The sequence below is a fragment of the Grammomys surdaster genome, unplaced genomic scaffold, assembly GCF_004785775.1.
Source record: "Grammomys surdaster isolate TR1022 unplaced genomic scaffold, NIH_TR_1.0 125463, whole genome shotgun sequence".
Classification (NCBI taxonomy): Eukaryota; Metazoa; Chordata; class Mammalia; order Rodentia; family Muridae; genus Grammomys; species Grammomys surdaster.
The window spans coordinates 188,546-216,326 of NW_021620326.1; the positions used below are offsets into that span (position 1 = coordinate 188,546).

General features: G+C 43.6%; 1 protein-coding gene across 1 annotated transcript in view; it reads left to right on the top strand.

The window, feature by feature from the left end:
• The window catches only part of Rnf150 (ring finger protein 150), a 223,540-nt gene that overhangs the window by 152,286 nt on the left and 43,473 nt on the right, over positions 1-27,781 (top strand). Inside the window, exons 5-6 of the mRNA XM_028786301.1 lie at positions 12,687-12,783; positions 19,242-19,452. Coding sequence (XP_028642134.1) covers positions 12,687-12,783; positions 19,242-19,452 — 308 coding nt within the window. The remainder of the gene's footprint in view (positions 1-12,686; positions 12,784-19,241; positions 19,453-27,781) is intronic.

Here is a 27,781-nt window from a genome sequence, read left to right on the forward strand (position 1 = left end):
TATCACCATTTGGTGGGGCCATTATTGTGTTTTCCTGTAATCTGGCAGTCTCCTCCACAGCTGAGGACAACTTCAAAGCATCCTGGTAATAGGCCGGCCGTGTGATGAACAAGTAGTAAAGGAGTAACTCCTCTGGAATGACAAACACCGTATAGTAGGGACAGTAGGAGGTACCACATATGGGATGGGAAGTGGGGTGATCTTGTTGGAAACAGGAAATCCAGTGGATAAACAGGAAACAGCATGATAGGGTGTCCATAATGACAAATTTCTGCAAACACAATAAGGCTAATACCACACACCATGGATTTAAGAAAGGTTTTGTAATAAATAATAATAGTAATAATAATAACAATAACAATGATAATAATAACTGGACGAGGAGAAGGAGAAACATCCCTTTAGTTTATTTTTCTCTTATTAAGATTTATTTTTAATGAAAAAGGAAAAATATTTATTTACTTTTATTTTACATACACACACACATATCTTGCCTGCATGTATGTTTGTGCGCCTCAATTATGCAGTTCCCATAGAAGCCAGAAGAGGGTATCAGATTCCCCCAGAACTGGAGTCATAGACAGTTGTTAACCCCATGTGGATGCTGGGAACTGAACTTGAGTCCTCTGCAAGAGCAGCGGTGCCTTTAACCACTGAACCATCTCTCTAGCTCCCGTATCTCTTCATATTTTTAATCCAAGCTAGATTCATCTCAAATACCCACATTATGGAAATGTTTTATAGGGTAAAATATTTAAGTATCTGCATAGCTCCCGCATGCAGGTAAGAGCCACTGTCCTTTTCTCATGTTTCTTCCCTTTGTCTTCTCGCCCTCATTTTTGCAAGTTGGGAATACTCTTGTCAATATCTTCAATGCCTTTTTCTTTTTCCCTATCATTGTAAGAATTTTCCAGAAAGAGTACTAAGTTATTTGTGACTCATTTTGACCTTCCTTTGGCCTCTGAAGCAATAACCAGAAGTTAATCGAGCTCTTGCTTGCATAAATCACCCAAAAGGCCTTGAGATGCCAAGGGTTTTGTAGAAAGAGCTTTTACCTCAAAAGCCTTGTCATGGCCCGAGTGGAATTTTCCACTGAGGTGAACCATGAATGCACTCCATTCTCTTGAACTTATTTCTTAGTAATCCACTAAGGAGGTGTTCACATTCACATTCCACCCCCCACGGAAGATGCAGAAAAACAGTTTCTCACACATGGATGTACTTGTTTCTTTCTGTAGAAACAATGTGACCCACTGGCTTAGAATCACCAGAGTCTAATTACTAAGTAAAACTTTATAGACTTCAAGTTGATATCTTTAGTGGATGTCCTCTGACTTCCATGTTATTCACAAATAACTTTCTGTACCTAGGGTTTGTAAACAATGTTTCCTGGAGACTCTAAGCATCAGTCTTATGAATGGTAAAGAGATCTTTATATTGAAGCAGAGGAGGGAAGATGAAGAAAATTAGCAACTAGTAAGCTGTCCTGGAATTGCTATAGTCAAAAAGTATTCTGCTGATTGACATGCAGTGTTGCACCTAATCCACCAGAGTGGGGGATTCGAGTCCAGAGAGCTGTGTTCTCAAATTATCTCTGCAGGAGCAGAGTTTTGGGGCTTCTGGCACTTCTCAGTGACACAGATGCCAGTGTTCCCCAAGCCACATCATCTGATAAATCAGGCAGTCCTGGAATGTATTTCTGGGCTTGTTTGGAAAGTATACCATATACTGCTCGTTTCTTGGTGTGTAGTTGAATGGTGCTAAGTTCATCTACATCATTATTCAACCATCACCACCACCCACTGGGAAAATTGGATCCTCTACCACACTGAAACCCTGGATCCCCTGAAACACAGCTACCACACAGATAGCATGTCCCACACCCAGAGGTTTTTGTATGATTTGGGGCTGTAGCCCAAAGACTCTTAAAATTGAAGTCATAAGATTTCCTGAATTCTTATAGGAGAAAACATAATACTTACACCAAAAATTCTCCTGAACAGTCTACATGGCAGACAAGCCTTCTATAAGGTCTCAAAAGTTTACCTGGCCTCAGGAGCTGCTTCCCGCCAAGATTTCCTGAGCTGTGTAACCCACCTACTTGGTGTGGAGAGCTGGCTCATAATGTGAAGCACACACCACACAAGCAAGAAGTCGGGCATCAGATTCTGTAACTGAGATAAAGGCCAAATGGTAATGGCGGCCCAGCTGTAAGGCCAGCCTTTGGAAAGCAGAGACCAGAGCCCTGGAGTAGGCTGGCCCAGCTGTAAGGCCAGCCTTTGGAAAGCAGAGACCAGAGCCCTGGAGTATACTGGCTCGATGCATTAGCCTCAGCAAATTCTGGGTTCAACTGAGACCCTGCCACAGTCAGTAAATGGAGAGCTATTGAGAAAGTTACCTAGTGCTAGACTTGAGCCTCTGTGAACACACACACACACACACACACACACACACACACAAAGACATCTACATGCATGCACACCACATATACACACAAACAAATAAGTGCATAACAGACTCCACCCACCATCCTCAAACACTGTTGTTCACACCGTGGATCCCAGATAACAGTAAAAGATAAAATCAAGTTAGATTCTGCCATTCCAGTACAGACTCTCCTTTTAGGGCAGGAGGATCGCTCGCTCATGCTACATAGCAGGCACACGAGCATAATAAATACTTTAACATGAAAATGTATGCCCTGGTGTAAAAGGAAACCTCCTTTTAATAGTTGATAATTGGAAGAATCACAAGTGAGTGATTCAAACATTCAAAACAGATCTGCCCTTAACATTTGAAACCCAGAAGCCAGTCTGACCGTAAGATGAGCCTGAGGCACTGAACGTCCGTAAGACAGGAAAAGAACATTATAGAATGCTGTGAGTGGTGAGGTTCTGGTCAGGAGCCTCAGAGCTCATAAAGTAGAAAAGCATTTTCCAGCCTGGCAGAAACAGCCTGACCTAAGTTTACCCCTTTCTTCCACATGCATAGTCCTAGTCGGAAGTAGGTGTCTTCTGTGTCGCTTTGTTTGGGAAAAAATCATGGCTAGGCTTATAGAAATGGCTTGGTTGTTAAGAGTACATACTGGCCTTGTAGAGGACCCGAGTTCAGTCCCAAGCACCCATGTCTGGCAGCTCACAACATTCTCCAGCCCCAGCTCCAGGGTTACCCATAGTCTCTGGCTTCCAAGGTCACATGCACTCATGTGCATATATCACACACACATATACATACATACATACATACATACATACATACATACAAACATACAAACATACATACATATATTTAAAATTAAATCTTTAAAATATTGATGGTTATTAATTATATCCATCAGATTTGACTTATTCTGTTATATTCTTGTTATGAAAATTATATTATTGAACATTCTGTTTATAGTTATTTATGGCTATTCAGATTGTTTCTATTCATTCAATTATTTGCTTGTGGCTAGGGCGGGGCCACATGCATGCATTCTATGCATATGCACATAGCTTGTGATAATCCATTCTCTCTCTCTGCTACCTTACCAGCCCAGATATGTTTTACTTTGTTTTGTTTTTTAAAGCATAACTTTCAAGGGTCCCATGGCTCACTTGGAAAATTGTTGAAAATAGAATATATATACAAAGAGAATAACATCATTCTCTTAGAACTAACAGTGATTTTGGGTAGAATTGATTTCATAATACGTTCACTGCATCTTGCATGCATACTTTAAATGCTATGTAGTCAACAGTTAATACTGTTGTAATTCTAATGTCTTGGTTACCATTAAGAAGTGAGCACTTCCTTGTACCTTTAGAAATTACTTAAAAATGAGTAAGTGATAGCACGAGAGTTCACTCTTTGGATTGATTTAAGTCAACTGCTCAGCATTTAATTTGCTTCCGATATTTCCTCATTCCGAAATCATACGGTTCAAGATTCTAAATTTAGTCATAGGATATACTCTTGATTTACTGGGTCCAGGGTAATGTGGAAGTATCTTGAGAAGTTTTCTCAAATTGCTTTCTTGGAAGATAGTAATGATTGACAGCTCACCAGCAGCATGGGGGCGGGGTGTTTCATTAGTGTCCACTGGAACCACAGAGTTGTACTTTATAAAACATCTCTCTCCTGATAGGCAACTATTAGGATAACTTTAGTTCCTGTTTTGATTTATTTCTCTGAGATACTGCCTTTCACTAACATAACGTTATAGCTTATATAAGCTGATGTTGATTGGACCCTGTTTCCTAGACATAGCAGACTAGAAAGGGAACTGTGACCTCAAATTGATAAACATATTAACTAGATCTAACTTTCTTTTTAAATTTTTAAATTTGGGGTCAATAATGCTTTTTCTCACATGAATGCATTTTATTTTTATGATGCTTTTTTGATTAGTGGGGTTTTAAAAGTTATGTTGTAAAATGTGTGTGTTTCAAAGGTTGGAGAGATAGCTCAGCCTCTCAATCAGGAAAAGCTAAGTGTGGATCCCTACCAGCACATTTAAAAGAAGTAAAAAGCTGGACAGAGTGTCACCCTGGCCCTGGGAGGAGCAGAGGCAAGAGTGAGCTCCAGGAGCTGATCTGGTCTAGCCAGGTTAGGTGGGAAACCCTGTCTCAAATATAAATATTTAAATGCGTACCCAAGGACAAAGACTGCATATATTCATAAGCTGACTTTCATGTGACTGGACCATGCTTATTCATACTGGTCAGAATATGAAAACAACCATCCTATGAGAAAGTCATCTAGCAAATTTGGATCGTCTATCCAGTGGAATACTTCTTAGCAATCAAAAGAAGCTGCTCGTGTTTGGCGAGGCACAGATAAATTGGAGAAACATTATTCTGAGCACAAGATATACCAGGAAAAAATATCTACTTTGTAATTCTGTATGCATGAAATAATAACAAGGAAAACTACTCTCTAGGGAAGAGGTCAGCATGACAGTTGTGTGGCAGAATGTGGTTGCTGACTATGAGCAGGACAGGACTTTCTGGGATGACAGAGTGATGTCCCTGTGTGCTGGGCACAGGACAGCTCTTCAGATGTTTGTTTATGTGCACAGCTTCAGTGAAAGCCAATGACTACATGTCAGCTAAGGAAGGGAATAAAGGAAAGAAGTATGAAAAAAGGCAGCCAGCCTGGGAGACCCCAATGTGCTCACTTGTGTGTCATCTACAGCAAAACAAAGGTAACTTAAGAACAGCATCCTGTGCTGTGGAAATCCATTAAATATGGCATTCAAGTGTCCTGGTCCCTGGTCACATTAATCAACTAGACACACAGGATAAATGCCAACCAGCTTCCCTGCTCCAGCCAGATGATATAATTAGACCAGGGTCAAGTTCTAAGGACAGAGCCTTCCTCTAACTTAAAGCGAGGGCCTGCAGTTACCTCCCAACTTGCAGTCTCAGGCTCTGCCACTGGAATTTTAAAGGTGAGCCATAAGAAGAGCCAACCTACCATTGTTTTGCTTTTAAATTTTTTGAGTTGTCTTCGATGCTGTCTAAACGCCACAGGGGAAAGAGAGTGAGAGAGCTGGTGAAATAAACAGTTATCACAACAGTTAAACTCTGGTTAGCATTCTACACTTTGCAAATCAAAGAATTTTTGTGCAGTATTTTCTAATCTGTACCTTGCAAGAGCCTATGATACACACAGGGCACATACCACAACAGCCTCTGGATTTCACTAAAAGGAAACTTGAACTTTTCCTTTGGTCGCCCAGAGCCTCAGTGTGTTTTCTCCTAGGAGTCTGTGCTCCCTCTGCAGCACCCCTGGCTGTGCCCATGACCCATCCCCCAACTCAGCCCTGCTCTGTTCAGGAGCAGAGGGGGTGATTAAATGCATCTTTGCTTTAGCTGAAAAATATCTACATCCAATACCCAAGTTACTCTAAGCCAAACATCTAAGACCCCAGGGAAACCAGAGCAAACCTGCCCCCCCCCCAAGAATCCTGTCTCTTCTCCTCTCTCTTAATCTTCTCCCTTCTCTGTCTCTCGATTTTCTAAATCTCTCTCCCTCCTTTCTCCCCTTTCTCCTTTTTTTATCCTTCCCTTCCTCTCTTCACTCTCCCTCTCATCTTTTTTTCCTCTTCTCTCTTCCTCCTTCCCTTCATCAATCTCTTCCTCTTTTCTCTCTCTCCCTCCATCACTTCTTTCCCCCCCCTCTCTCTCATTCCTCCTTCCCCTCTCTCTTTATCTGTCTCTCTCTCTTTCTTTCTCTGTTTCACAGTTCTACTGCTATGAAGAGACACCATGACCAAGGTAACTCTTATAGGGACAACATTTAATTGGGGCTGGCTTACATGTTCAGAGGTTCGGTCCATTATCATCAAGGTAGTAGCATGGCAGTGTCCAGGCAGGCATGGCACGGTGTGGGAGAAGCTAGGAGTTCTGCATCTTGTTTCTAAGGCAAACAGGAGAAGGCTAGCTTGCAGGGAGTTAGGAGAAGGGTCTCAAAGCCCATCTTCAAAGTGATACACTTACTACAACAAGGTACACCTCCTAATAGTGCCACCCCTGGGCCAAGCATATACAAACCACCACACTTCCCCTTCTTTCCTCCCCTCCATGTCTCTCACATGCCTGATGCACCATCTCTCCATCAATGGAAACCACGCTCCAGTTGCGCAGTGACGTAGAATAAGAACATTCATAACCACCAGGGTACAGTTACTACTACTTCCGGACACAAGTTCTTTTCTCCCTTTCCTTTCCCTTAAATGGCATTTGAGTTGTTTACCTAAGTTGGATAAGTTGACCTGTGTGACGTAGAATGACTCGCCCTTGGCCTCGTCGTATCCAGTAGCGGGATTCTGCCCACCACGAGACTCTAGACCTTGAGGGGATAGAGCTTTGGGTGGAAGGACCATGACTTGGTCAATGAGAAGCATCTGAGTGGTAAGTGGCTTCACCCCTCCTTCAGTGGAGAAGCCTAGAAAGATGAAATGGCAGGGCAAGAGGTAGTGGTGACGAGGAGCTCAGCGTGGAAATGAGGAAACACAGCGTGTGTCTGTGCTTTTTCTCCTCGCTGGTCTCTTGCTTGCCTGTCCGACCCATTGACTCTATTTCACAATGCTGTCCTGGCCCATCCTTTCCAACTTTACCTACCAGATTAGTGTTTAAATTATTCTATAGTTCAACTAACCTGGATCTCCCTCACACGTGTAACACTGCCTCTTAGACCCCAAAGGAAGGATTTCCTTCTCTTTGGTGTTCTTTCTTCTTGTCTCTACCTTTCAAATCCCCCCATAGTTTAGGCTGTACAGGAGACTCTATGATACCTGATAAGTTCATAAATTCTTCACAATGTAATGGCTCCCCTCTCTGAGCAACATGGCAATCTTACCTATGTCTATTAATGTCACATGACTCAATAGTTCATATCACTTAACCATTGAATATGCCATGTAAGCAATATGCAGAGAAGCATGTAATCAAAACACTCCTTTTGTTACTTTACTAGTCAGGATACACTAGGCTTTGCTGCACTAACAACATCTACTCTCCATGACTCGCCACAACCAAGATTTCCCGCTGTCTTCCAGGGGTTCTGCTGGCACAGCAGGCAGCTGAGCTGACTCAGCTCTCGAGTCTCTCTTCATGTCTCTCTGTCCAGTATCAGTCACATACCTGTAGCTGCCACTAAGACAGCTATGGCTTTCCCATGTGACTTAAATGGCCATTTGACACACTGGAAGGACAGTGTTGAGCTGTTAAGACTCTTGGTGGTATTACCCTAATTCTACAGGAGGGAATCTGAGGTTCAAAGAGAGTAAGCACTTGAAGCAAGAGCAGAAAGCTATTCAGGGAAATCATAGGAATGTGAAGAACTCTATCCTCTGTGTCCAGAGAGGACAGGAGTGGACAGAGAGGACAGGAGTGGACAGAGAGGACAGGAATGAACAGAATGGACAGGAGTGGACAGAGAGGACAGAAATGGAGCCGAGTGAGGACCCAGGCCAGCCACTGACTTGAGGACAGGGTTTGCTGTGGTCCAAGTGCCAGCCCTGCATCTCCTAGCTCATGAAGGCCTGGCTTCAGTCTGCTTCAGTTTTCTCCTCTGAAGATCACCAGCACTTTTTACCTGAAGGAATGGCTGTGGATCAATTATGTGTTTGATTTACCTAGAATACAAGAAGTGGTAGACACTGTCAGTAGCACAAACTCACTTAAATTTCACTCTCACTCCACTGACTCCTTTCAGAATATGATTCAGATGCTCCAAAGTGACATTTCAGCTACCCATGAAAGCACTATCCTGGTAAGGAGCTGATGTTGCCCCAGAGAATGGGATTCTAAGGGATTCACAGTTTTAATATGCATGTCACTAAAGACAGTGAAGCAGCTTGCACCAGTACTCAAATCACACACACAAAAAAAAATTTTTAATGTCCGTGAGTGTTTGGCCTGCATATAAGTCTGTGCACTATATGTGTACCTAATTCCCACAGAGGCCAGGAGATGGCTCTGGATCCCCTAGGATCAGAGTTATAGAAAGTTGTGAGTGTCCCATCATGTGGGCACTGAGACTAGAAGATGGGTCCTATAGAAGAATGGTCAGCACCCTTACCTGCAGAGCCTTCTCTTCAACCTCCAGAACCACAAAATCTTAGTCCTAACTCCAGGGTGGTGGTGTCAAGGAGTCTCTAAACATACATGAGGTGGAAAAGGGAGAACGGACCTTCTTCTCCAATGAAGGACAGAAACATCGTTTGACTGGGCAGAAAATCAGACAGAGTGGGTGAACAACAGAAAGCACTGGGTGTGGGAATGAGCGTGACCTGGTTTATCATGACTACTAAGTGCCGTGTGGACCTACTCATGTTTCAATAGCACTGTGTGGTTTTGCATCCTTGCTGTCTTCATTACTATTCTGTTGTTGTGTTAAAATACCCCACAATTTGGAGGAAGGGTTTATTATGGCTTACAGTTCTAGGGTAACACAGTCACCATGGTAAGACATGTGGCACCTGCAGGAAGCTGACTAGCCATGCTGCAGTCACACTCCAGAAACAGAGGGAACTGTATTAATGGGATTGTTGATAACTTACAGTTAAGGAATGCTAGCACTTATGTTTTGTTGTGTTTAGCTGGCTGGCTGGTTAGAGTTTGATTTGGGGGGGATTTTTGGAGGGTGGATTTTATCTTAAAATCTTTATATGCAGCACAGGCTCAATTTGAACTAATTATTCTTCTACATTGGTTTCCTGATTGCTGAGCTTATCGATGTGTACTATGACAACTTAAAGCTCTCTCTCTCTCTCTCTCTCTCTCTCTCTCTCTCTGTGTGTGTGTATGTGTGTGTGTGTGTCTGTCTGTCTGTCTCTGCCTCTCTCTGTGTATCTCTCTATCTATTTATCAATCTATCTATCACACACATACACGCACACACACACGCACACAGTGAGAGGGAGGAGGAACAGAGAGAGAAAGACCAATTTCTTTAAAAACCCCATTCCCATAAGATAAAATGTTACCGATTATAACTGAGTCTTGGAGTGCTGAGATGATTTCCTAAGATTGAAACGAGAATAAAAACCTCCAGTCTAGGAGTGTGAACTCTCAATGGTTTTTCCACTGTATGTAAGAAGGACCCGCAAGGGAACTGTGGTAATTTTTGTGTGTCTGTGTTTCTGGTCCCAGCACAGAACAGAATAGGAGGCAGTGACATAACAAGCGCTCTGTTTTCATAAGATCAGTCTGGCAGCAGTGGTGAGTAGGATGAAGATCTGTTCTCTGTGAAAGCCTGACATCATGGAGAGAAGTTTAGATGTTCCTGCTGTAATGAGAAAGTCACGAGGTGATTGACAGGGAATCACAGTATAAAAAAAGGAGGGGGAGGGAAAGAAGGGAGGGAGGGAGGGAAGGAGAAAGGAAGGAAGGAAGGAAGGAAGGAAGGGAGGGAGGGAGGGAGGGAGGGAGGGAGGGAGGGAGGAAGGAAGGAAGGAAGGAAGGAAGGAGGCAGATGAGACAAGGAGATGAGAAAGGGCCAGTGAATGGAGTTGATAGTCATCTGCAGGTTGGGAAGAGGGTTAGGTCCTTTGATGAATAAATATATACTCACCCAGCAAATGCTTCATGATCATTGGGCTGCCAGGAGCTGTTATAAATGACCAGAGTGTTGTGATGAGAAGCAAATGAGGACTTGGTTCTCATGGAACTTGTATATTCATTGAAAGATGTGCTGGTGAGGGACCTACAGAGGAATAGGCCCAGTGGAAGAGACACAGCAAGACAGGGAGACCAATGGGACATAAAGAGAAGAGATGGAGGCAGATTTCAAGGATCTGGACTACCTGGGTGTAGTACTTACTAGCAGGTCTGAAGTTGCTCTCCAGGTTGGCCCTTGAACAGGAGTTGATGCTTCTGGTTCCAAGGCAGGATATCGTCTCTTGGAAAACTTAGCATTGTTGAGAACCTTCAAGTGCTTGGATAAGATCCACCTAGATCAGAAGATTATCTACCCACATCTTCATAGCAGTTACTGGATCGGTGTTGATTGAACAACCGGGTGGCATAGCATTGCTGAGGAGAGCCGTGTGATGGATGGTACTGTGAGAAGTACCTAGTGGCTCCCCATGGAGACTAGGGACGGGCCTTCCATGCTTGACTGACGGATCCCCCATTTCAAAGATAGTTGAGGACATAAAGCAACTTGTCTAAGTGTTGAGAAGGGCTAACAGCTGTTCCTGCTGCCATAGGGTCTCCCATAAATGTGTAGAAAGCATGTGACAGCTCTGCCACTCAGGAATAGTCAAAGGGACCAAAATGGCTGGCTTCTCCCAGGAGCAACACAAGATAGTTAACAGGTTTAGTTGAGAACTTACACCCTCGGTATGGATTCTGAACCTGAGGAGCTCAACATTGCTTTGGGAGAGGGGCAAGGAGCATCTTCATCCAACTTGGGTACCGACAGCCTTCTCTACTAGCAGTGGGACCTATAGAGAGCTCTGTCTTTCTCATGGTACTGTGGTGAAACTGCCCAGCTTCTCAGCACAGGGTGTTCTAAGAGCCACTTTGCTTTCACTCCTCACTCTGCCAAGAATGTTTATCTTCTCACCCCTTCATGTGCACGGTGACTACCGCCCAGCTCCCAGCCCCACCATATCCTCAGATTTCCTTGTACCTAAATTCTGTTCAATCTTGCCGTTGGAAGCCCCACCTCCAAACTCTGTGGGCTTGTCTGGTAATTTTCAACAAGTAATCTACTTACATTTGGTTTTATTTTAGACATTTATTTTATCAGCCTCTGTCTTAGAAGAAGAGCCAGGTCACCGACATCCTCAGTGCTCATTCTAAGTGTTGAACACAAATGTCGTCATATACCCTCAGGAAAGCAGTGATTGTGTGAAATCAAGTTTCCAAGCAATGCATCCACAGGGTGTCCTGAGCTGGAAATAGAACAGTGTGACCCCGGCCGGTACTGTTCCTGTCTTTCTAAGCCCAATCTCCATCTTCCAGGGTTTGGTTTTGGTAATATGCATGTTCATGTATGTGTGAGTGATATGGAAGCCTAAAGTCAATCACTATTGTCATGCCTAGGGAGATATATACAGCTTGTGTTGTGAGACAAGATTTCTCACTGAGATCTGGGCATTTTTTAGGCTAAGCTGGCTGACCAGGGAACCCTAGTGACGCAGCTGTTTCTGCCCCACCAATGACTCTCAGGGTGGCAAACACAGGCTACCATGCCTGGTTTTTTACATATGCCCGAGGAATCCAACTTGGATCACCTGGCTTGTGCATCAAAAACATCATCAATTGAGCTCTCTCAGTCCTAGTCCTATCCCCCTTAATTGTCCTTGGAATCTGAGTTCTTCTGCATGAACCTCTCTGGTTAGATACTCCACTTTTTTATGGAACTGAAAAGATCCAGACAGGGATGGAGTGTTCTGAACAAGCCTCCCCACAGAAGACAGAAAGTTCTGGCTGTTCTTGATCCAGGGAGGAAGTGCTAACATCTTCTGCTCATAGGGAGTCTTTGGAGTTAGAAAGCTTCTGATGCACATAGCCCATGGAGTCGCCAAGCCAGCTCCTACGCCAGGTTGGCATTCAGATAGGACACTGTCTTCACTGGAGGCTTCCTCTGCCAGGCTGGCAAGGCCTTACAGTAATTGGCACTTGAGACTGGCAATGCAGTTGAGCACAGCACTGTAGAGACAGTTATGTCACCCACAGTAAAACCACAGTCCCTATCTGTCTTCTGACTTGACAACCAAGAGGCCACCAGAGCAGCTTAAAATGTCCTTTGTGTTACAAAATGCTTCCAGGAGTTCCTCTGCCATTCTGTGTTTGACTCTCAAATACAAATGGCAATCAGCATTAACTTTAAAGGTAACTTCTGATTGTGACAAAGAAACTTTGGGATGGGGCACAAGTCTTTACAAGTTATCCTACAGGAGACTTTCCTCCTTGCGTTCTTGCCAATGAAGAAGGGGAGATCTCTGGTTTTACACCCTTCACCATTTTTAAGAATAAACAAACCTTGGGAGATTCAGTTGTAAACTTTGTGGAACACTCTTGCAATTCAGGCAGATTTGAGGTCAATTCAAACAAGGGAATACTTTGGGACAGGAGTCCTAACTCTGCCATGTATCAGTTGTGGGACCTTGGACAGGTCAATGAGCTATAGCAGTCTAGGGATTGCCTCACTTACCACTGTTCTAAGACATATGGTTCTCATTCCAGGCATCTTTTCCACAAATCCTGTGTTGACCCCTGGCTTCTAGACCATCGCACCTGCCCCATGTGCAAGATGAACATTCTTAAGGCCCTAGGGATCCCGGTAAGCACAGCTTGTAGCTTTGTCCTGTCTGTCTTTTCCCATTGCCTCCCGAGCAGGAAGACTCTTACCTGGATTTTCCACAACCCCTTGTTGCTATCATCCAACGAACTCTGTGTTTGAACACCTGTCCCCTCACCTTTGCACACTCTGCTCACACCATGTCTGCAATTTGTCTGTGGGTCAATGAAGGTACCACTTGCATGGCTCAGAGGCTGGGTGAGAGGTACAGAGAGTCAGCAGAACACCATGGGGTTCTTTGGTCACCATACCTAAAGGTCCTCAAGGAGATCTACATGCCTCAGTTTGGGTGCTTGCTGCCTCTTGATCACCAAGCATTCTGGGGAAGCTTTTCCTCCCCATTTCCTCCCACCACCACCATCACCCCTCCCCATTTCCTCCCACCTCCACCATCACCCCTATCCAATGGAAGGAGAGGACTAAGACCAAGACCACAACTCAAAGTATCCACTAAACTCACATCTCTGGAGACTTTGAGCAAAGAGGAAATCAAAGCCACTTAGATCCAACCCTGCCATCAAGCTGCTTCTCAAAGTCATGTGTTCCCTGACATTTAGTGACTCTCCTGAGGGTTAGAATCCTGCCAGCTGGCTTACTGCTCCAGGGAAAGGCTTTCCCAGGATTATATCAAGTGAACACCAGCTGCTGGGTGTCGTCCTCTCTGGGCCTATGAGGACAGGAAACAATCCAGGCCACCAAATCCAAGACCTGCACAGGTAGACATGAAGAAACACAGGCCCTGACTAAAAAGAACCTCCTAACTGAACAAAGAAACCAGCTTAAGCCTGCCTGCCCCTCCCCCACCTTGTTGCCACCTGTCTGTTGCCACTCCTATTGACAAAGAATAAAGAGAATGGTAATAGTTCAGGAAGTCACTAAAGAATAAGGGCCAGATCATATATCAAAGTGCTCTTGCATGCCAAATGGCTAATTAGGACTATCAGAGGTCTCTGTTGGACAATGTCCCCAACCTGCTTTGGCTGGCTTGGCTGCCCTGTGCCAGCTGCCTCACTGGCAGTTGATCCACCAACCACAAATCTATTCAAGACACCAGAGGGTTGAGGTAGATTTTATTCACAGTGTACTACATTTTCAGATCAGAGTTGTGCACGCACAGTGCACACATGGATGTGGACCGTGAGAGGAAATTCATGTCCACCACATACCCTTGCGCCTTTCATGTTTATGGCTGTAACTAGTTATTTTAAGGAAGAAGGAAAATGTGTACACATTTCCTTGCAAGCAGTAATGCTTGCATGGATGGATGGATACATTTGCTTGTATATGTGTATGCAACTGAACTCTGCATGTGTGTGTGTGTGTGTGTGTGTGTGTGTGTGTGTGTTATTGCATATGACATTGTGTGCTTTATGGGTCTTGATCGGGTTTGTCTTCTCTGCCAGTTAAAGAATCGAAAGGCTGGAAATATTTGATGCACAAAAGCTGGCAGCAGAGAAATCTTGAGCAGCACAGACAGAATCAGCTGCTGAAGAAAGGTGTTTATAAAGGGTGAAGAAACCCATGCTGCAGATGCAGAGAAAAGGACACCTTGCACAGCAGAGGGGGACTCTGAAAAGCAAACATCTAGTCTCTTCCAGAGGGCTGGGGGTTTTAAAGCTCCTGCAGAGTCTTCCTCTCCTACTTTAGGGTTGGTCAGTTTAAAGACAGGTTGATTGGTTCACAACTGTTGTGTGATAATGTACTGATCTGGCCAGTCCATCAGTGGAGCTGGTGGGAGACAGAAGCCAGCAGGAAGGTGCTGCAGGAAAAGCCTTTCCCAGGATTGCACCAACTAAACACCACGAGTGGTAGCCAGTGAGACATCATCTTCTGGGTATTGTCCTCTCTGGGCTGATGAGGACAAGAAACAAGCCAGGCCACCAAATAAATGAAGTATTCAGGGAAAACACAGAAGGAAGAAGCTGGCCATCTTGGAGATTTACAGTTTTTTACCTAGCCATGCCACGTCTCCCTAGCTGTCTGACTACAGGGGAATCTTTCTTACTCTAGTCTCTTACTTGCATGCATGTGTTCTCATGAACGTGTGTATGTGTGCCCTTATGTGCATGCATGTTTGACCTGCATGTATATTAGTGTATACTGACATTGTGTATTATGTTATCTCATGTGTGCACTGTTGACATGTATGTGCTCATACATGTGTGCTTACATAAGTGGGTTGTATACTTGCATGTATACATACATGCATCATTTCAGAATCCCTGTGACTTCACCTCTGTGTCAGCCCTGGTCTCTTTGGTAGGACAAGCCTGAAAAAAACCCTTGCTCTATACTTAAATTTTATGCTGAATATTTGATTCCAGATTTTCCCCCACAGAAGTATAATTTCTCCAGGAGCTACTTCTTATTGAATTCCAAATATTGATGTTAATTATTTCTAAAATAGAAATACTGAGTAGCCTTTTGGCTTACTTCCAAACTAAATAACGTTTTAATTGTTAGCAGTTGGACACTCTGGCTGAAAGTCCGATGCCTAACAAGTCTGTTAGATTTGACTTAGCATACTCAACTCCCAGAAAAATAAACATCGGTAGCATCTTTGGACTTTGCCAAGGATAAGCCAGCTGAAGAATATGACACATCCACACTCAGCCCACAGAAGAGAACGCCTCGTGAAGAATGAGGCACGTGTACTGTGCAGCTACTTGGGGAGCATTAAGGCTTGTGGCTGGTTCCCTGGGTTTCTCTTTCGTACTGGTGAAGACAGATTCAGGATCTGGCAGGAAATCAGGGTTCTGTCACACAATTATCAGATCCCTGCCTAAAGTGCACCAATGCGGTCGTTTGTTTCATTCTTAGACGTTGCACAGGACTAAACCACCACAAAGCTATGTGACTCAGGAAACATTTCTTACACCAACACTGCTTTAAGGCAGTTTAAGGAAACGGTCTTAATTTTTCCCTATATTCTAAATTAGTTTATCTTAGGTTAGTCTAGTCTAGTCTTGTCTTCTTCAGACAGATTCTCCCTAGGTAACTCAGACTGGTCTTAAAGTTGTGATCCTCCTGCCTCATACTCTCAAGGATCCCTGAGACTACAGGTATGCCTCGCCATACTTCACTAGGGATTTCTTATTTAAGGACCATTGGGAAGAACCCATCACTGCACACTGATGCCTGTCGGTCCTTCACCTCTGTATTCTTGACCATGCTGAGTACTTTTGAAGAAGTAGAGCCCTTCAGAGTATTGAATGCTATCAGTCACAAAATTATATTCATGGATTACACCCAACTCTCCTTGGAAGAGTATTAACTCATGAATGACTTAGTTGTGATTTTGATTCATTTAACTGTTCAAATCCAGGTGGTTTAGGTGTACTATTTTTTTTTTTTGTATTTTTGTTATTTGTATCTCAGTGCATATGTACCTGTAGTGGTAATCAACAAATATACAAATATACAGCTCTTAAGTCAAAACCCAAGAGCTGTAGACAGCATTGTACATTGTACTTTCCCCACAATGGGCTAAACAATGAGAACACATCTCACAACAGATGAAATCCTCATAGCAATGCATACTTTTCAATAACATTTTGTCAAAAATATCATAGGGAGAAGGAAGAGATTTTTTTAATTTTTTTTTAATTTCTAAGAACTTCATACACTTTTACAGTGAACTACAATGGAAGGGTTCGTTGTTATCAGAAGTTTTCTAGCTACATGGTAGTGCTTTATCTACAGATCTGGTATAGGTCTCCCTTACAAAACAGTAGTTTTCTTGAATCCTCTTCCCAAATGTTATAGGATTCAGATTTTGGAGGCCTGGAAACAACTCCTACATCATTGTTCTCCAGATGTGCGTAGGATTCCAACCACCATTGAGCAGAAAATCCTGTGGAACTAGTATAGTCACATGCTTCTAATTATTGGCCACTGATTTATTGGAGGAGTTTTCCCATGCTACCTTAATTTCAGTACCTAGACAGTTTGTTAGCTGATAGCCTTGGGTATGGTCTTTAAGCAGTATGATTATGGCTTTTTTTTTCAAGAGGTAGCAAATGTTCTGGTTATCTATGTAGATTGAATGTAAATTGAGAGGTTCTAGAAGGTTGATTTGTTACCTGCTACTTCCAAGCCAAAGCTGTCAAACCTGCTACCATTGATCTGTCCACTATCTCTGCTCCCTCTTCTCTGAAGAATAGAGTAGAGTTTCTCCCAACCCACAAAGTAAGAACTTTGTTTAAAAATATGCTGTACCAAAGCTGGGGCATGGAAATAGAGAACCATCAATGTCAACAAACAGGGTCACAGCTTCAAAGCTCACACGAGTCGTTGCTGCATACTCATGCATCAGGGCTGTTTGAGTTTGTGAGAGTGATTAGCACTGCCTGCTCCTAGTGAAATCTCTCCCACCCAACGCCCTGCCCTTAAGTGTTTTTTTTTTTTTAATAACCACCTCTACATAGCATATCTCAGTTTTGCACAGAACTTTATAGTTCTTAAAGTATTTTCTCAAACCCTTCTGTCTTTGATGCTGGAGAGATTCTAATACGCCCAAGTTTTGCAAACAGAAATCTGAGAAGCACATAAAATAACCAAATCGATATTTACTGAGCATCTAATTGTGGCCTGAGGTGGAAGCTCGGGAAGCAAAACCAAGATGATGTGGCAGCGCTCATCGGGATGCTTGCGAATGTTGCTTGAGAACAACATGTTGACAAATGACCCCTAAACCACATGAGGCACCATAGGATCAAAGACCTGGGAGGAAGCCCTCCTTAGAACCAGTGACACTGGGAGATTAAGAGAGATTAGCAATCACCAGGGGTCAGTTCCAACCTTAGGATGGAAACAGGAAGATGGTAGGCAAATATCATCTGAGCAAAGGGACAGTATAAAATAAAACACTGAGTGAAGGGAACATGTGTGTGCTTTCTTTCCAAAGGTTGATGGTGAGGCCAGTGTAAGAAGCTGGGCTGAGCTGGGCTGGGCTGAGCTGAGCTGTACGGAGTGTTTTGTCATGCTGACTCATATACCCTGTTCCTGGCACAGAGAGAACTCGTGTCTCTTTTGGGTTTTTGTGTGTGTGTGTGTGCGTGTGGTTTTGCTGTGGCTGTGATCATGGTAGAGGTGGCTGTTGACGGTGTCGTTGCTGTAGATGTTGTTGTTGATATTCCTGGTGTGGTGGTTGATGTTGTGTCTATTGATGTTATTGTGGATGTAGCTGTAGGTGTCTGGGTTGTTGAGGATGATGTGGTTCTTGCTGTAGATGTTGTGGTTGTTGAAGTTGTGGTTGATGTATTTGTTGATGTTGTAGGTGTTGTGATCATTGATGTTGTTACACGGGAGCCTCAGGTGAGAGAGCATAAAGGAGAAAAAGAAACCAGTTGGAGATAGTGGGGAGAAATATTGATAGGAATGATTGCTACCCCTCAAAATCAAAATTAACACATTTAGTGAACAGTGAATTGGTCATTCTATAAGCTGCCTTCTGACAAGCTGAGTGTTGATACATTGCCTCACTTTGACAGAGATACCAAAAGCCAAGGCACAAGAGAACACAGAAAAGACATAAGCTAGCTTTCAGGAACTGTGGGATGGTCGCAGCTCCCAAATGACAGTTGCAAACGAAAGTGTGGTACACAAGAGACAACCCACACACAGCACTGCAGATCTCCTCTGTTTTTAGAACATGCCCATGACTTTACAAGGCTCTGTTTTTAATAATCTGTGAATATAGCATTATCACTGTGGTGCTCATTCAATGCAAACCTGGAATGCTCTTCACTTGGACGTGGATGTCATTCTCTGCAGACTCTGAGGCAAGACATCATGGAATTATTATCCTTTGTGACAAAGAAGTCAGCACACAAAACAAACAAACTGACAGGCAGCAAAAACTACATAGCAAGTTACAGACAGCCAAGGCTACACGTTGAAGGCAGGAGCCTCTAACAAGAGACTGGCTTACGTTTTTTAAACACAGCCTTGCTGTGTGTGGGGTGTGTGTGTGTGTGTGTGTGTGTGTGTATTTACTGTATAATTCCCAGTGAGTAAGATTCTTCTCCGGCCTACTTTCATATCATGTTTGTAAACAATACATGAGACGGACGATAATTAGCAGGCTGCCAGCTCCATCCTGTGTGGAAGAATAAACTCTATAAAAGAGGAAGTCCTAGTTTTATCATTATAAACAACGATCATGTATTCCTCCTAACTAGTTGTTTAAATATAGAGATTTCAAAACACTTGAATTTAAACCCTTATTCATATATCTAAAAGGAACCCTTGGAAAAGAATTTAAGATCTTTTTATGACAATGAAACTATATATAAACTGTTTTTAAATAAAGTGACTGAAAAACAAAACAATAAAACAATGGGCTTAATTTTACATTCAGACACAGTACTAAGGATGTAGGCCTTGCATCTCTATAATGAGGATGTGTTCTAAGATGAATCTTTCTCTGTTCCCTTCAGCCCAATGCTGACTGCATGGATGACTTGCCCATTGACTTCGAAGGCTCTCTAGGAGGCCCACCAACCAATCAGATCACAGGAGCCAGTGACACAACTGTCAATGAAAGCTCAGTCACTCTGGACCCTGCTGTGCGGACAGTGGGGGCCCTGCAGGTGGTCCAGGACCTAGACCCTGCTCCTCAGGAGGGAGAAGCCATCTTTACAACTAACAGTAAGTACTGTGTTTCAAGGGACCATCACCAACAAAGTTATTGCTGCACAGGGATTGGAGAATAAATAAAGAATATGGTTGTGTGAGGGTTGATATTGTTAACTTGACAGAATTTACAGTTACCTAAGAGACAAGTTTGTAGGCAAGCCTGTGAAGGACTGTCTAGATTAGGTTAGTCTCTGGGCATGCCTGTTAAACACTGTCTACATTAAGTTAATTGGTGTGGGAAGACCCTTTAACTTTGGGTGGCATTGAGCCATGAGTTTGGGTCTTAGACTAAATAAAAAGGAAGCAAAGAGCTGAACATTAGCATTCATTGCTCTCTGCTTCCTGGTTTTTGACGCATTGCGAACACATGCCTGAACTTTCTGTTACCGTACCTTCCCTGAAGCAGAAGGGCAGCCCACCTTCGGACATCAGAGGGCAGGTAAGAGAAACAAGTGGCTGGCTGAGACACAGCCTCCACCCGCATTGTTTGTGAGGGGGCCCTTGAACCTTGTGGATATGGCTGTATCAACAGAAGCCAGTCTGATCTGGGTGCAGGTTCCCACGGCTAGGGGACTCACTTCTACATGGCACACCTTTATGTTAGTGATTTTACTTTATTTCATTAAGAGAGAGGATCCTATTATGTTGCCTATGCTAGCCTCAAGTATCTGAGATCTCGAATATCAGTCCATCGATCTCCAGGGTAGCTCGGACTGCAAGTGTGTGCTAATGTCTCACACATCCCTTAAGATGGCCATTTTAGATGCTCCCTGACTATCTTACTCTCCTTCTACATACATGGTTACTAAGTCCTGTGCTGTTTGCTGGTGGTTGTCATAGAAATGTTTGAATGTCTTTATGAGCACTAGATTTGAAGCTAAAATCTAACGTACCTACTATTTAGTCAAATATAGTAAGAGATAAAAGTCTTGGGAGTTCTAAGAAGACCAGCATACAACTTAACTGAGTTAGGTTTAAACTGAGAAGAGTGGGTGGATGATGTAGTTTTAAATGCAGTGTGTTTCTTCTCCTGATAGAAGCAGCATGTTCACTACGGAAAGGTAGAAAAACAAACTGAAGAATTGTCTTGGGTTTTTTCCCATTGAAGTCAAGCTTCTTTCACAGATTTGTAACTCTCATACTAAGACAGAAAGACTGGTATTTTTTTTTCTGACTAACTATATAACTTAAACTGTTGGAAGGTTGAAAGATGAAGGAATTTTTCAAAGAGACCTGAGATGGGGCACCACAATCCAGAAATGGTCACTTTTATTAATGTGTTCTATTTTCTATTTCTTTTTATTTACATTTATTCTTTTTGTGGTGGAATGTGTTCGTGTGTCATAGGGCACATGTGGAGGTCACAAGAGAGTGGGCCAGAATTAACTCTTTCCTTTTACCATGTGGGTTCTGGGGATCAAATGCAGGTTACCAGGTGTGGCAGCAAGCTCTCTGCCAGGTGAGCCTTGACACCAGGCCATTGTGTTCATAGGACTTCCACAGAAGTCACATCAGGGAATCACAGTGTTGTACATCACGTTGGCAGGATCAGTTTGTTTGTTTGTTTGTTTGTTTGTTTAATTAAAAAAAGAAGAGTTATAATTTCGAAAACTTGATTTTTCTGGGTGTAAGGACCTCATATTGAAGTACTGACCACTGGACACTTGAGATTCCTTACAGGCTGGTCTGATCCCTCTATTTCACAGTACTGTCACAAACTGATGTCATGGTAGCCATATGACTTGTCTAGTACCATAGTACAAAAAGGTCAATGGGCAATGCTCACTTGAAAAATACATATTATTTAACCAAATATATCCAAAATACTTTATATTCTTTTTTTTGTAATTGATCTTCAGAATGTGGGTTGTAGTCTTCACTTCTCATGTGTTTGGATTTAGGACAGCCACATTAGAAGTGCCCAGTAGTCCTGTGTGAGGAGGGGCCTAGCACACTACATCATGTAAACAAAACCCCCAGTAATGTGAAAGAGGAACCTCGAATGTTAGTTGTTCATGTTTGTGTTTATTTGTATGTTTTATAAGGCTATTTGTTTGATCGGTTGGCCGGTTTTGGTTTTCAAAACAGGGTTTTTCTGTGTAGTCCTGGCTCTCCTGGAACTCTGCTCTGTAGACCAGATTGGCCTTGAACTCAGAGATCTCTCTGCCTTTGCCTCCAAAGTGCTGGAATTAAAGGCATGAGTCACTGCTACCAGGTGTTGTTTTTGTTTTTAATCACGATAAGCTTCTAATTTTTCCTATAAGAAAATTACAGACCAGTGGAGTGAACGTCTAACCCAGGCTGCAATAAGTTTTCTCTGTAGAATTCAAGTAGGGTCTCGTGGATTTTCTATTATTGGGGACTTGCTGTTACCATCAGACATTCTGGGCACTAACACACTTGGGAAGAACATAGAAAGGTCTGACAGAACATCTCCAGCAGTCCAAAAACATGGAAGCCACTGGCAAATTTTTAAAGCCTGTAAAAAGAACAAAAATAAAAGGTGAATCATTCTCCTTGCAATAGACGATTGAACTTAATTTGAAAATCTGTTGCATGCTTCTCACAGACCTCAGTTAAGGCCAGGTGACAAATGAAAAAGCATTTATATTTAATATGGTTAAATATCACTCAAATGGAATAGATATAAATACACGGTGGACTAAAATCCATCCAAAACAAAATAGAAAATTATAGTCTGTAGACATGTGATCCATAACTCTCAAGCTTTTTGAGTAAAATAGAACTGGAATGAGCAGGTCAAAGTAGGCCCTTGTTGGATGTCTATTGAATGCCTTGCAGTAAAAGTGTTTAATGTAGGCTTGAAGCAGGGACCTCCTGTTCACACTGGGAGGGGCAAATGCCACGTTTCAGATGCAAGCTTTGGGAAAGGCAAGATGAAGAGTGAGCGGGGGAAAAGGAGCAGGCCTGTGTCCGAAGACTAACTGGCAATGTGTATGTGCTCAGAGAGACTCATTTCTCAGCCTAGAAATTGACTGCTGCCTGCAAAAGAGTCTCCTAGGCCATCTCCTTCTGATTTGCTTTATTTATTTGAATTTGACAGAAATGGGTAAACAAAATGACACAATAGACGCCTTAAGGGGAAAGTTCTCTGTACAGATTTTCAAGTTTTCTAGTGCCCTCTTCAAACAAACCAGTAAGTGAGCAAACACAACCCTGCTGCTAAATGTATGCTGATTGCTGTTCTCCTAACACTAATTCTCCTCAGCTCCTTGGTGCTGTCTGACACTTTGGGCTCAGTGTAGAGTACTTGCTTCATGTTTGGTGTTCAGTGTAGGGGGCCATGGGTGTGGCCCCCACTTCAATCCCTAGAACAATAGCAAAAGAAATAAGATGGAAACATACTGCAATCAATCACAAGCAGTCAAATGGAGACCTTGGTATCCAACTATACTCTCTGCACTTACACCTGCACAAACCAGAGAATTACAGAAGTTAAAGAACTAGTAGCAGTTAACACATCCATAGCAACAGGCCCCCAGCCAGCACCCTTTGAAGCCTATTTCATACAGTTGCTCTCAACAGTCCTGTGAGGTAAATGTTATTCTTATCTTTCCTTCGCTGATGTGAATGTGGAGATCCTGAGAGATGAATGGAATTGACCAGTGTTCATACGCTTGTGACAGGCGTGTCTGGAATTCAAACCAGGCTACTGGCTCTTCACATACACTCAGATGATATATACAGGGTGGAGACAGGGAATGCACCCTGGCTGGCTCACTTCCCATTTCACAGAGTTATTCACCTCTTGTCACTTCAGACATCCTAAAAGTTCCAAACTTAGCTCAGCTTCATCGGTATTGGCCTTCCTACTTCCCTTCCCCTCAGCAAACAGAGCTTCTGCGCTGTGCTAGGCTGCCAGCACCTAGCAGGAAAGTGTAAGCAGAATGCCACAAAAGAAGGGAGAATCTGGCATTAAAACATCATCTTTGGCTCCCAGAAAATGGGGAGAAAGTAAAACAAAGCATTTGTAAAGTTGCGAAGTACCTAGCTTGAGACTGGGGCGGGGGGGGGGGGTGTTCTTCACTATCCATTCTCAGTGCTCCTGACCAACTATTTTTTTTGTCATTTTGACACAGCAGTCCATACCACTTTTTTCTTCTTGGCCTCATTTCCAGTCCTGTGTGCGGTTGTTCAGATGCCCCTTGCTACACTCTACCTGCTGTGTAGATCGTGCCAAAAACTTTGCCTCTGGCTCCCAAGCACTGGTTGCCGGTGGTTGGGTTTGCTTGCACTGAGGGAACAGGGTGTCTTAGGAACAAAGGGAAACACGGCTAAACAATCATCCCCATGTGTTTGGAGACTCCGAAGAGGAGCTAGAGAATGATGCTGAGGGAGACTGCCACACCTTCCCAAATCCCTCAAGTTCCACTTGTCATCTCCTCAGGAAATTCTGAAACCTTCCTTTTAGTTTTCAAAGGCTTGTTGACTCCACAATCTGCTTCCTTCCTTCCCCTCTGAACCACTCCAAAGGCCTGTGATAACGATCTGCTTCAGAAGGCTGCCTACTGTCCTACCACAGCCAGCCCAAGTGGAGAAGGACAGAGATAGCCAGAAACGTGCAATCTCGGATGCCCAGCACAGTCTGAGAAGCACTTGACATGACCAGAAGTGCTGTCTTTCAGACCCTACAGAAGCAATACGCATGAGTGGGTGTGGAGACTAACAGAACTTAGCCAACTAAAGCAAAAGGTGAAATGGGTTTCCTCTGGAAAATGTTCTTTGCTAACTTCCTGTCAGCCTTGGTCCATTAAATACACAGGACCTGTGACAACTTCAGGATATATTTTTCTTTTTGTTTTACTGATGAATTGAGTGCATGGCTTGAGTAGACTGCCCCAGCCCACCCCTCCCCCTGGATGAGCATTCCAGCAGACTCAAGCATGGTCTATTTGCTAACTTGACAATTAAGAGACTCAAACCCAAATCAAAAGAAAAAAATTGTTTTCTTCTGTGCCCTTTCAATTCCAACTCCTGTACCCCACAGGAGACAGTTCTGTGTTGATTACTCTCTAGGGTCTCTGTGTCCTGTACACACCGGAGTCGGTTGGTAACCAGTGTTTCTTGTGGCCTCTCATCCTTCCAGGAGCTCCTCTGGGACAGAGTGTAAAGGCAGGGACACACATGCCACTGCGTGCTTCCAGAGGCCGAAGGACGTCAGATGTCTCTGGACTCCTTTTCCCTTACTTGAGGGAGGTCTCGCTGTTAGTCGCTGCTTTGTGTGACAGGCTAGCTGTCCTATGAGCTTCAGGAATTCTGTGTCTCCAACTCAAAGCTTTCCATAGAAGGGTTAGGATTAATAAGGCGTGCTATGCTACCATGTCCAGCTTTTTACATGAGCTCAACCTCAGGTCCTCCCTGTGCACAGCAAGTGCTTTACCCACTAAGGTATCTCCCCAGTCCTTTTCTTCTGCTTCCTTGCTGCCAACATCTTTTTGGGAGAAACTAAAACAGGAATAGTCTCCCAAAAGATATGTCTGGGTGTGTTAATACTACTCTTTGTCTGTGAGCTGCATATTTAGCTGATGTTGGCTATGAAATTGCTCATTTAAAAAAGATGCATAAGTCATCTGATGGAGAATAAACATGCACACACAACTACCCTGCCCTCACGTGTGTATTGTATGCACACACATGTGTGTACCACTCATACTTTTCAAACTGCACTCACAAGGGGGAAATCATTGCTGAACATAGAAACCACAGTATTTAAAGTGACCGTGACTCATCAGCTCTAGCTACTGTCACAGGGACCAGCCTGAATCCTCCAGAGACACATGCCTCAAAATAATTATGAACAAAACTTCCAAAGAGTTTGTGCAGAGCTAAGTGTTTCTCTCTGGAATGATTTCCTGTCTCTGATCCAGGGAAGAGCTCAACAGACAGCTCTCTAGGGACCCTTCACACTAAAAAAAAAAACCAAATCTTTTCAGTATTTTTGTTGTTGTTGTTGTTTTCTTCATAGTAACATTCATTTCCATCTTTGACGTCTCATGGTTTTTTTTAGTGACCACTTGATGAATTACTTGTAATTATCAACACTGTAAATGTCCCAAGGCCTGCTCTGACCTCAAGTTGAACATAAACACAAGAGACGGGGATATACTGTGGACTTTCCCAGGGAACTAACCTTGAACTCTGGCATCTAGTCACTTAGAGAGTGCTGGCATGAACATTGAATTATGTTTCAGATATGCATCTATACTTCACTGCTTTTGAAAAGTAGCCGTTTTCAGGTTCTGTGTGAGTATCAGATATGTGTGTGTGCTCAGAAGTAAACACGTGGAAATGAAGCATATCGTTTGTATAAGGGAGTTGTCAGGGCGAGTAGCTACAGCTATCTTCTCCCTGGCATTAAAACCAGAAATGTCAGAGTAGCTATCCTCCACTACAGATTAATATGCCATGAGCTGATTTCCCTCAGTGTCCATAAGATACACATTTTCCAGGCCAAGATAAGCACTTTAATGTTTGTGTATGTTCCACTGTGGCACACAAAAGAATCAATCAGCTCACCTCAGATGAGGGACCCCACGACCAGCCCCTCTCCAGGAAACCGGCAAGCCACAGTGGACTACTTTTACACAAAAAGATGTCTGCAGCTGGAGACTCCGCTCCCGAGACAAGTCTCCCAGTCTCCGTGTGTCAGGTCCCTAGAGCAGTATCAGCCCTTGCTCCTCAGCCCTCCAGCTTGGTGACAGTCGCAGCAGAGGAACAGCTGTGGTGTGGAGCAGAGAGCCTCGCAGCCAGCACATGCCTTAATCATCAAGTGCACCCAGATGGAGGCTGTCCAGTCCTCAGTCCACGGGGTTATCCATCACAACATTCCTCCTCAATTAAAAACACTTGCCAGTCTCAGAAAGTCTACTCAGGGCCAGACTCCCAGGGTTTTCCAACCTTGTGTGTCTGCTGCCTCTGCCTGGGAAAATTGACAATCTGCAGATTCACAAATCGTCCGAGAGAAAATTAATCCATTTCAACCGCAGATTGCCACTTGAAGTGCTGCACCTAGATCTGGTACACGATCCACCGATCCACCCAGAAGAGACTGCGCAGACGGCTTAAACCTATCCGTTGCTGGGACTTTTTTTTTTTTTTTTTTTTTTTGGTCTCAGATGCTCCGAGCTGCTCGTGGACAGCACCATCTCTAATTTGATTAATTCCTCATGATGCTGCCTCATGGTTCAGCAGCTGTTACCATCGCAAGCTGGGGGCAGGGCCAAGGAGCAAAGCTGCACTTTTACAAAACTGTTACCCTAAGCAGGAAGTCAGCAGCCCTGCTGGGGCTAGCCGGGAAACATGCAGGCAGGTCCATGCTTCCCAAGTGTCCCAACAGCACAAGGTATACACATAGAAAACATACACACACAGATAGATAGATAGATAGATAGATAGATAGATAGATAGATAGATAGACAGATATAGATAGATATAGATATGGTACATTCCTGTTTGCATTTCAATTGTCAAATCATGCCAAAGTTCTGTCTTTCTGAGAGTGAAAAAGCAGGGTCAGCTGAGGAGACCTTTTAGATGAGATAAGAATCGCCTCTAACAATTCAGAGGCTGGGGGTTCAGTAAGTCACAGAATTATAGAGGGGAAAATGTCAACCGATGATGACATTCCAGGAGCTGCTTATGGTAACATACCAAGGGAGGACTTAGCCCCAGGCAGGAAATTGAGTCTTATTCCTGGTTTGGTCTCTGTTATTGCTGTGACCTTAGGCAAGTTATGCAGCCTCTTTTCTCTTGGGCAGTTACACCAACAGACGGTCCTTGAGAACACTTGCAGGCCTGTAACTCTGTTTAGAGGCAGCATCGGCATCTCAGGAGGCCTTTGACCCTCACTTGCCATCTCAAGAGCTTGCATCCTCACTCCCAAGATCCTCCTCCATCCAGTACCTCTGATGCAACCCAGCAGGAGCTGTGCCCTCTGTTCCCCCCAGGCCCCTTTTGTTACGTCTTCAGAGGATCTCTGTGGCATCCATCATCTATCTTTGTGTAAAGTGAACAGTGGCAAAGACTGTGAGCAGAGGCAGCTGAAACTGCAGCACAGTTGCCCTTGATACAAGCTGGAGCCTGGGCTCTCTCTGGGAGCCTCTGCTTACAGGAAAGTTTGGCTTTTATGATCCAAATACCAATAGAGTTTATGTCATACAGTTAGATTCAATACATATTGAATGTATGCACATATGTAGGGGTGGATGAGTGGGTAGATAAACAGGTGGATAGTAAATGGATGATAGATATAGATGATGGATGGATGGATGATTGATGGATGGATGATGGATGGATGGATGATGGATGGATGGATGATGGA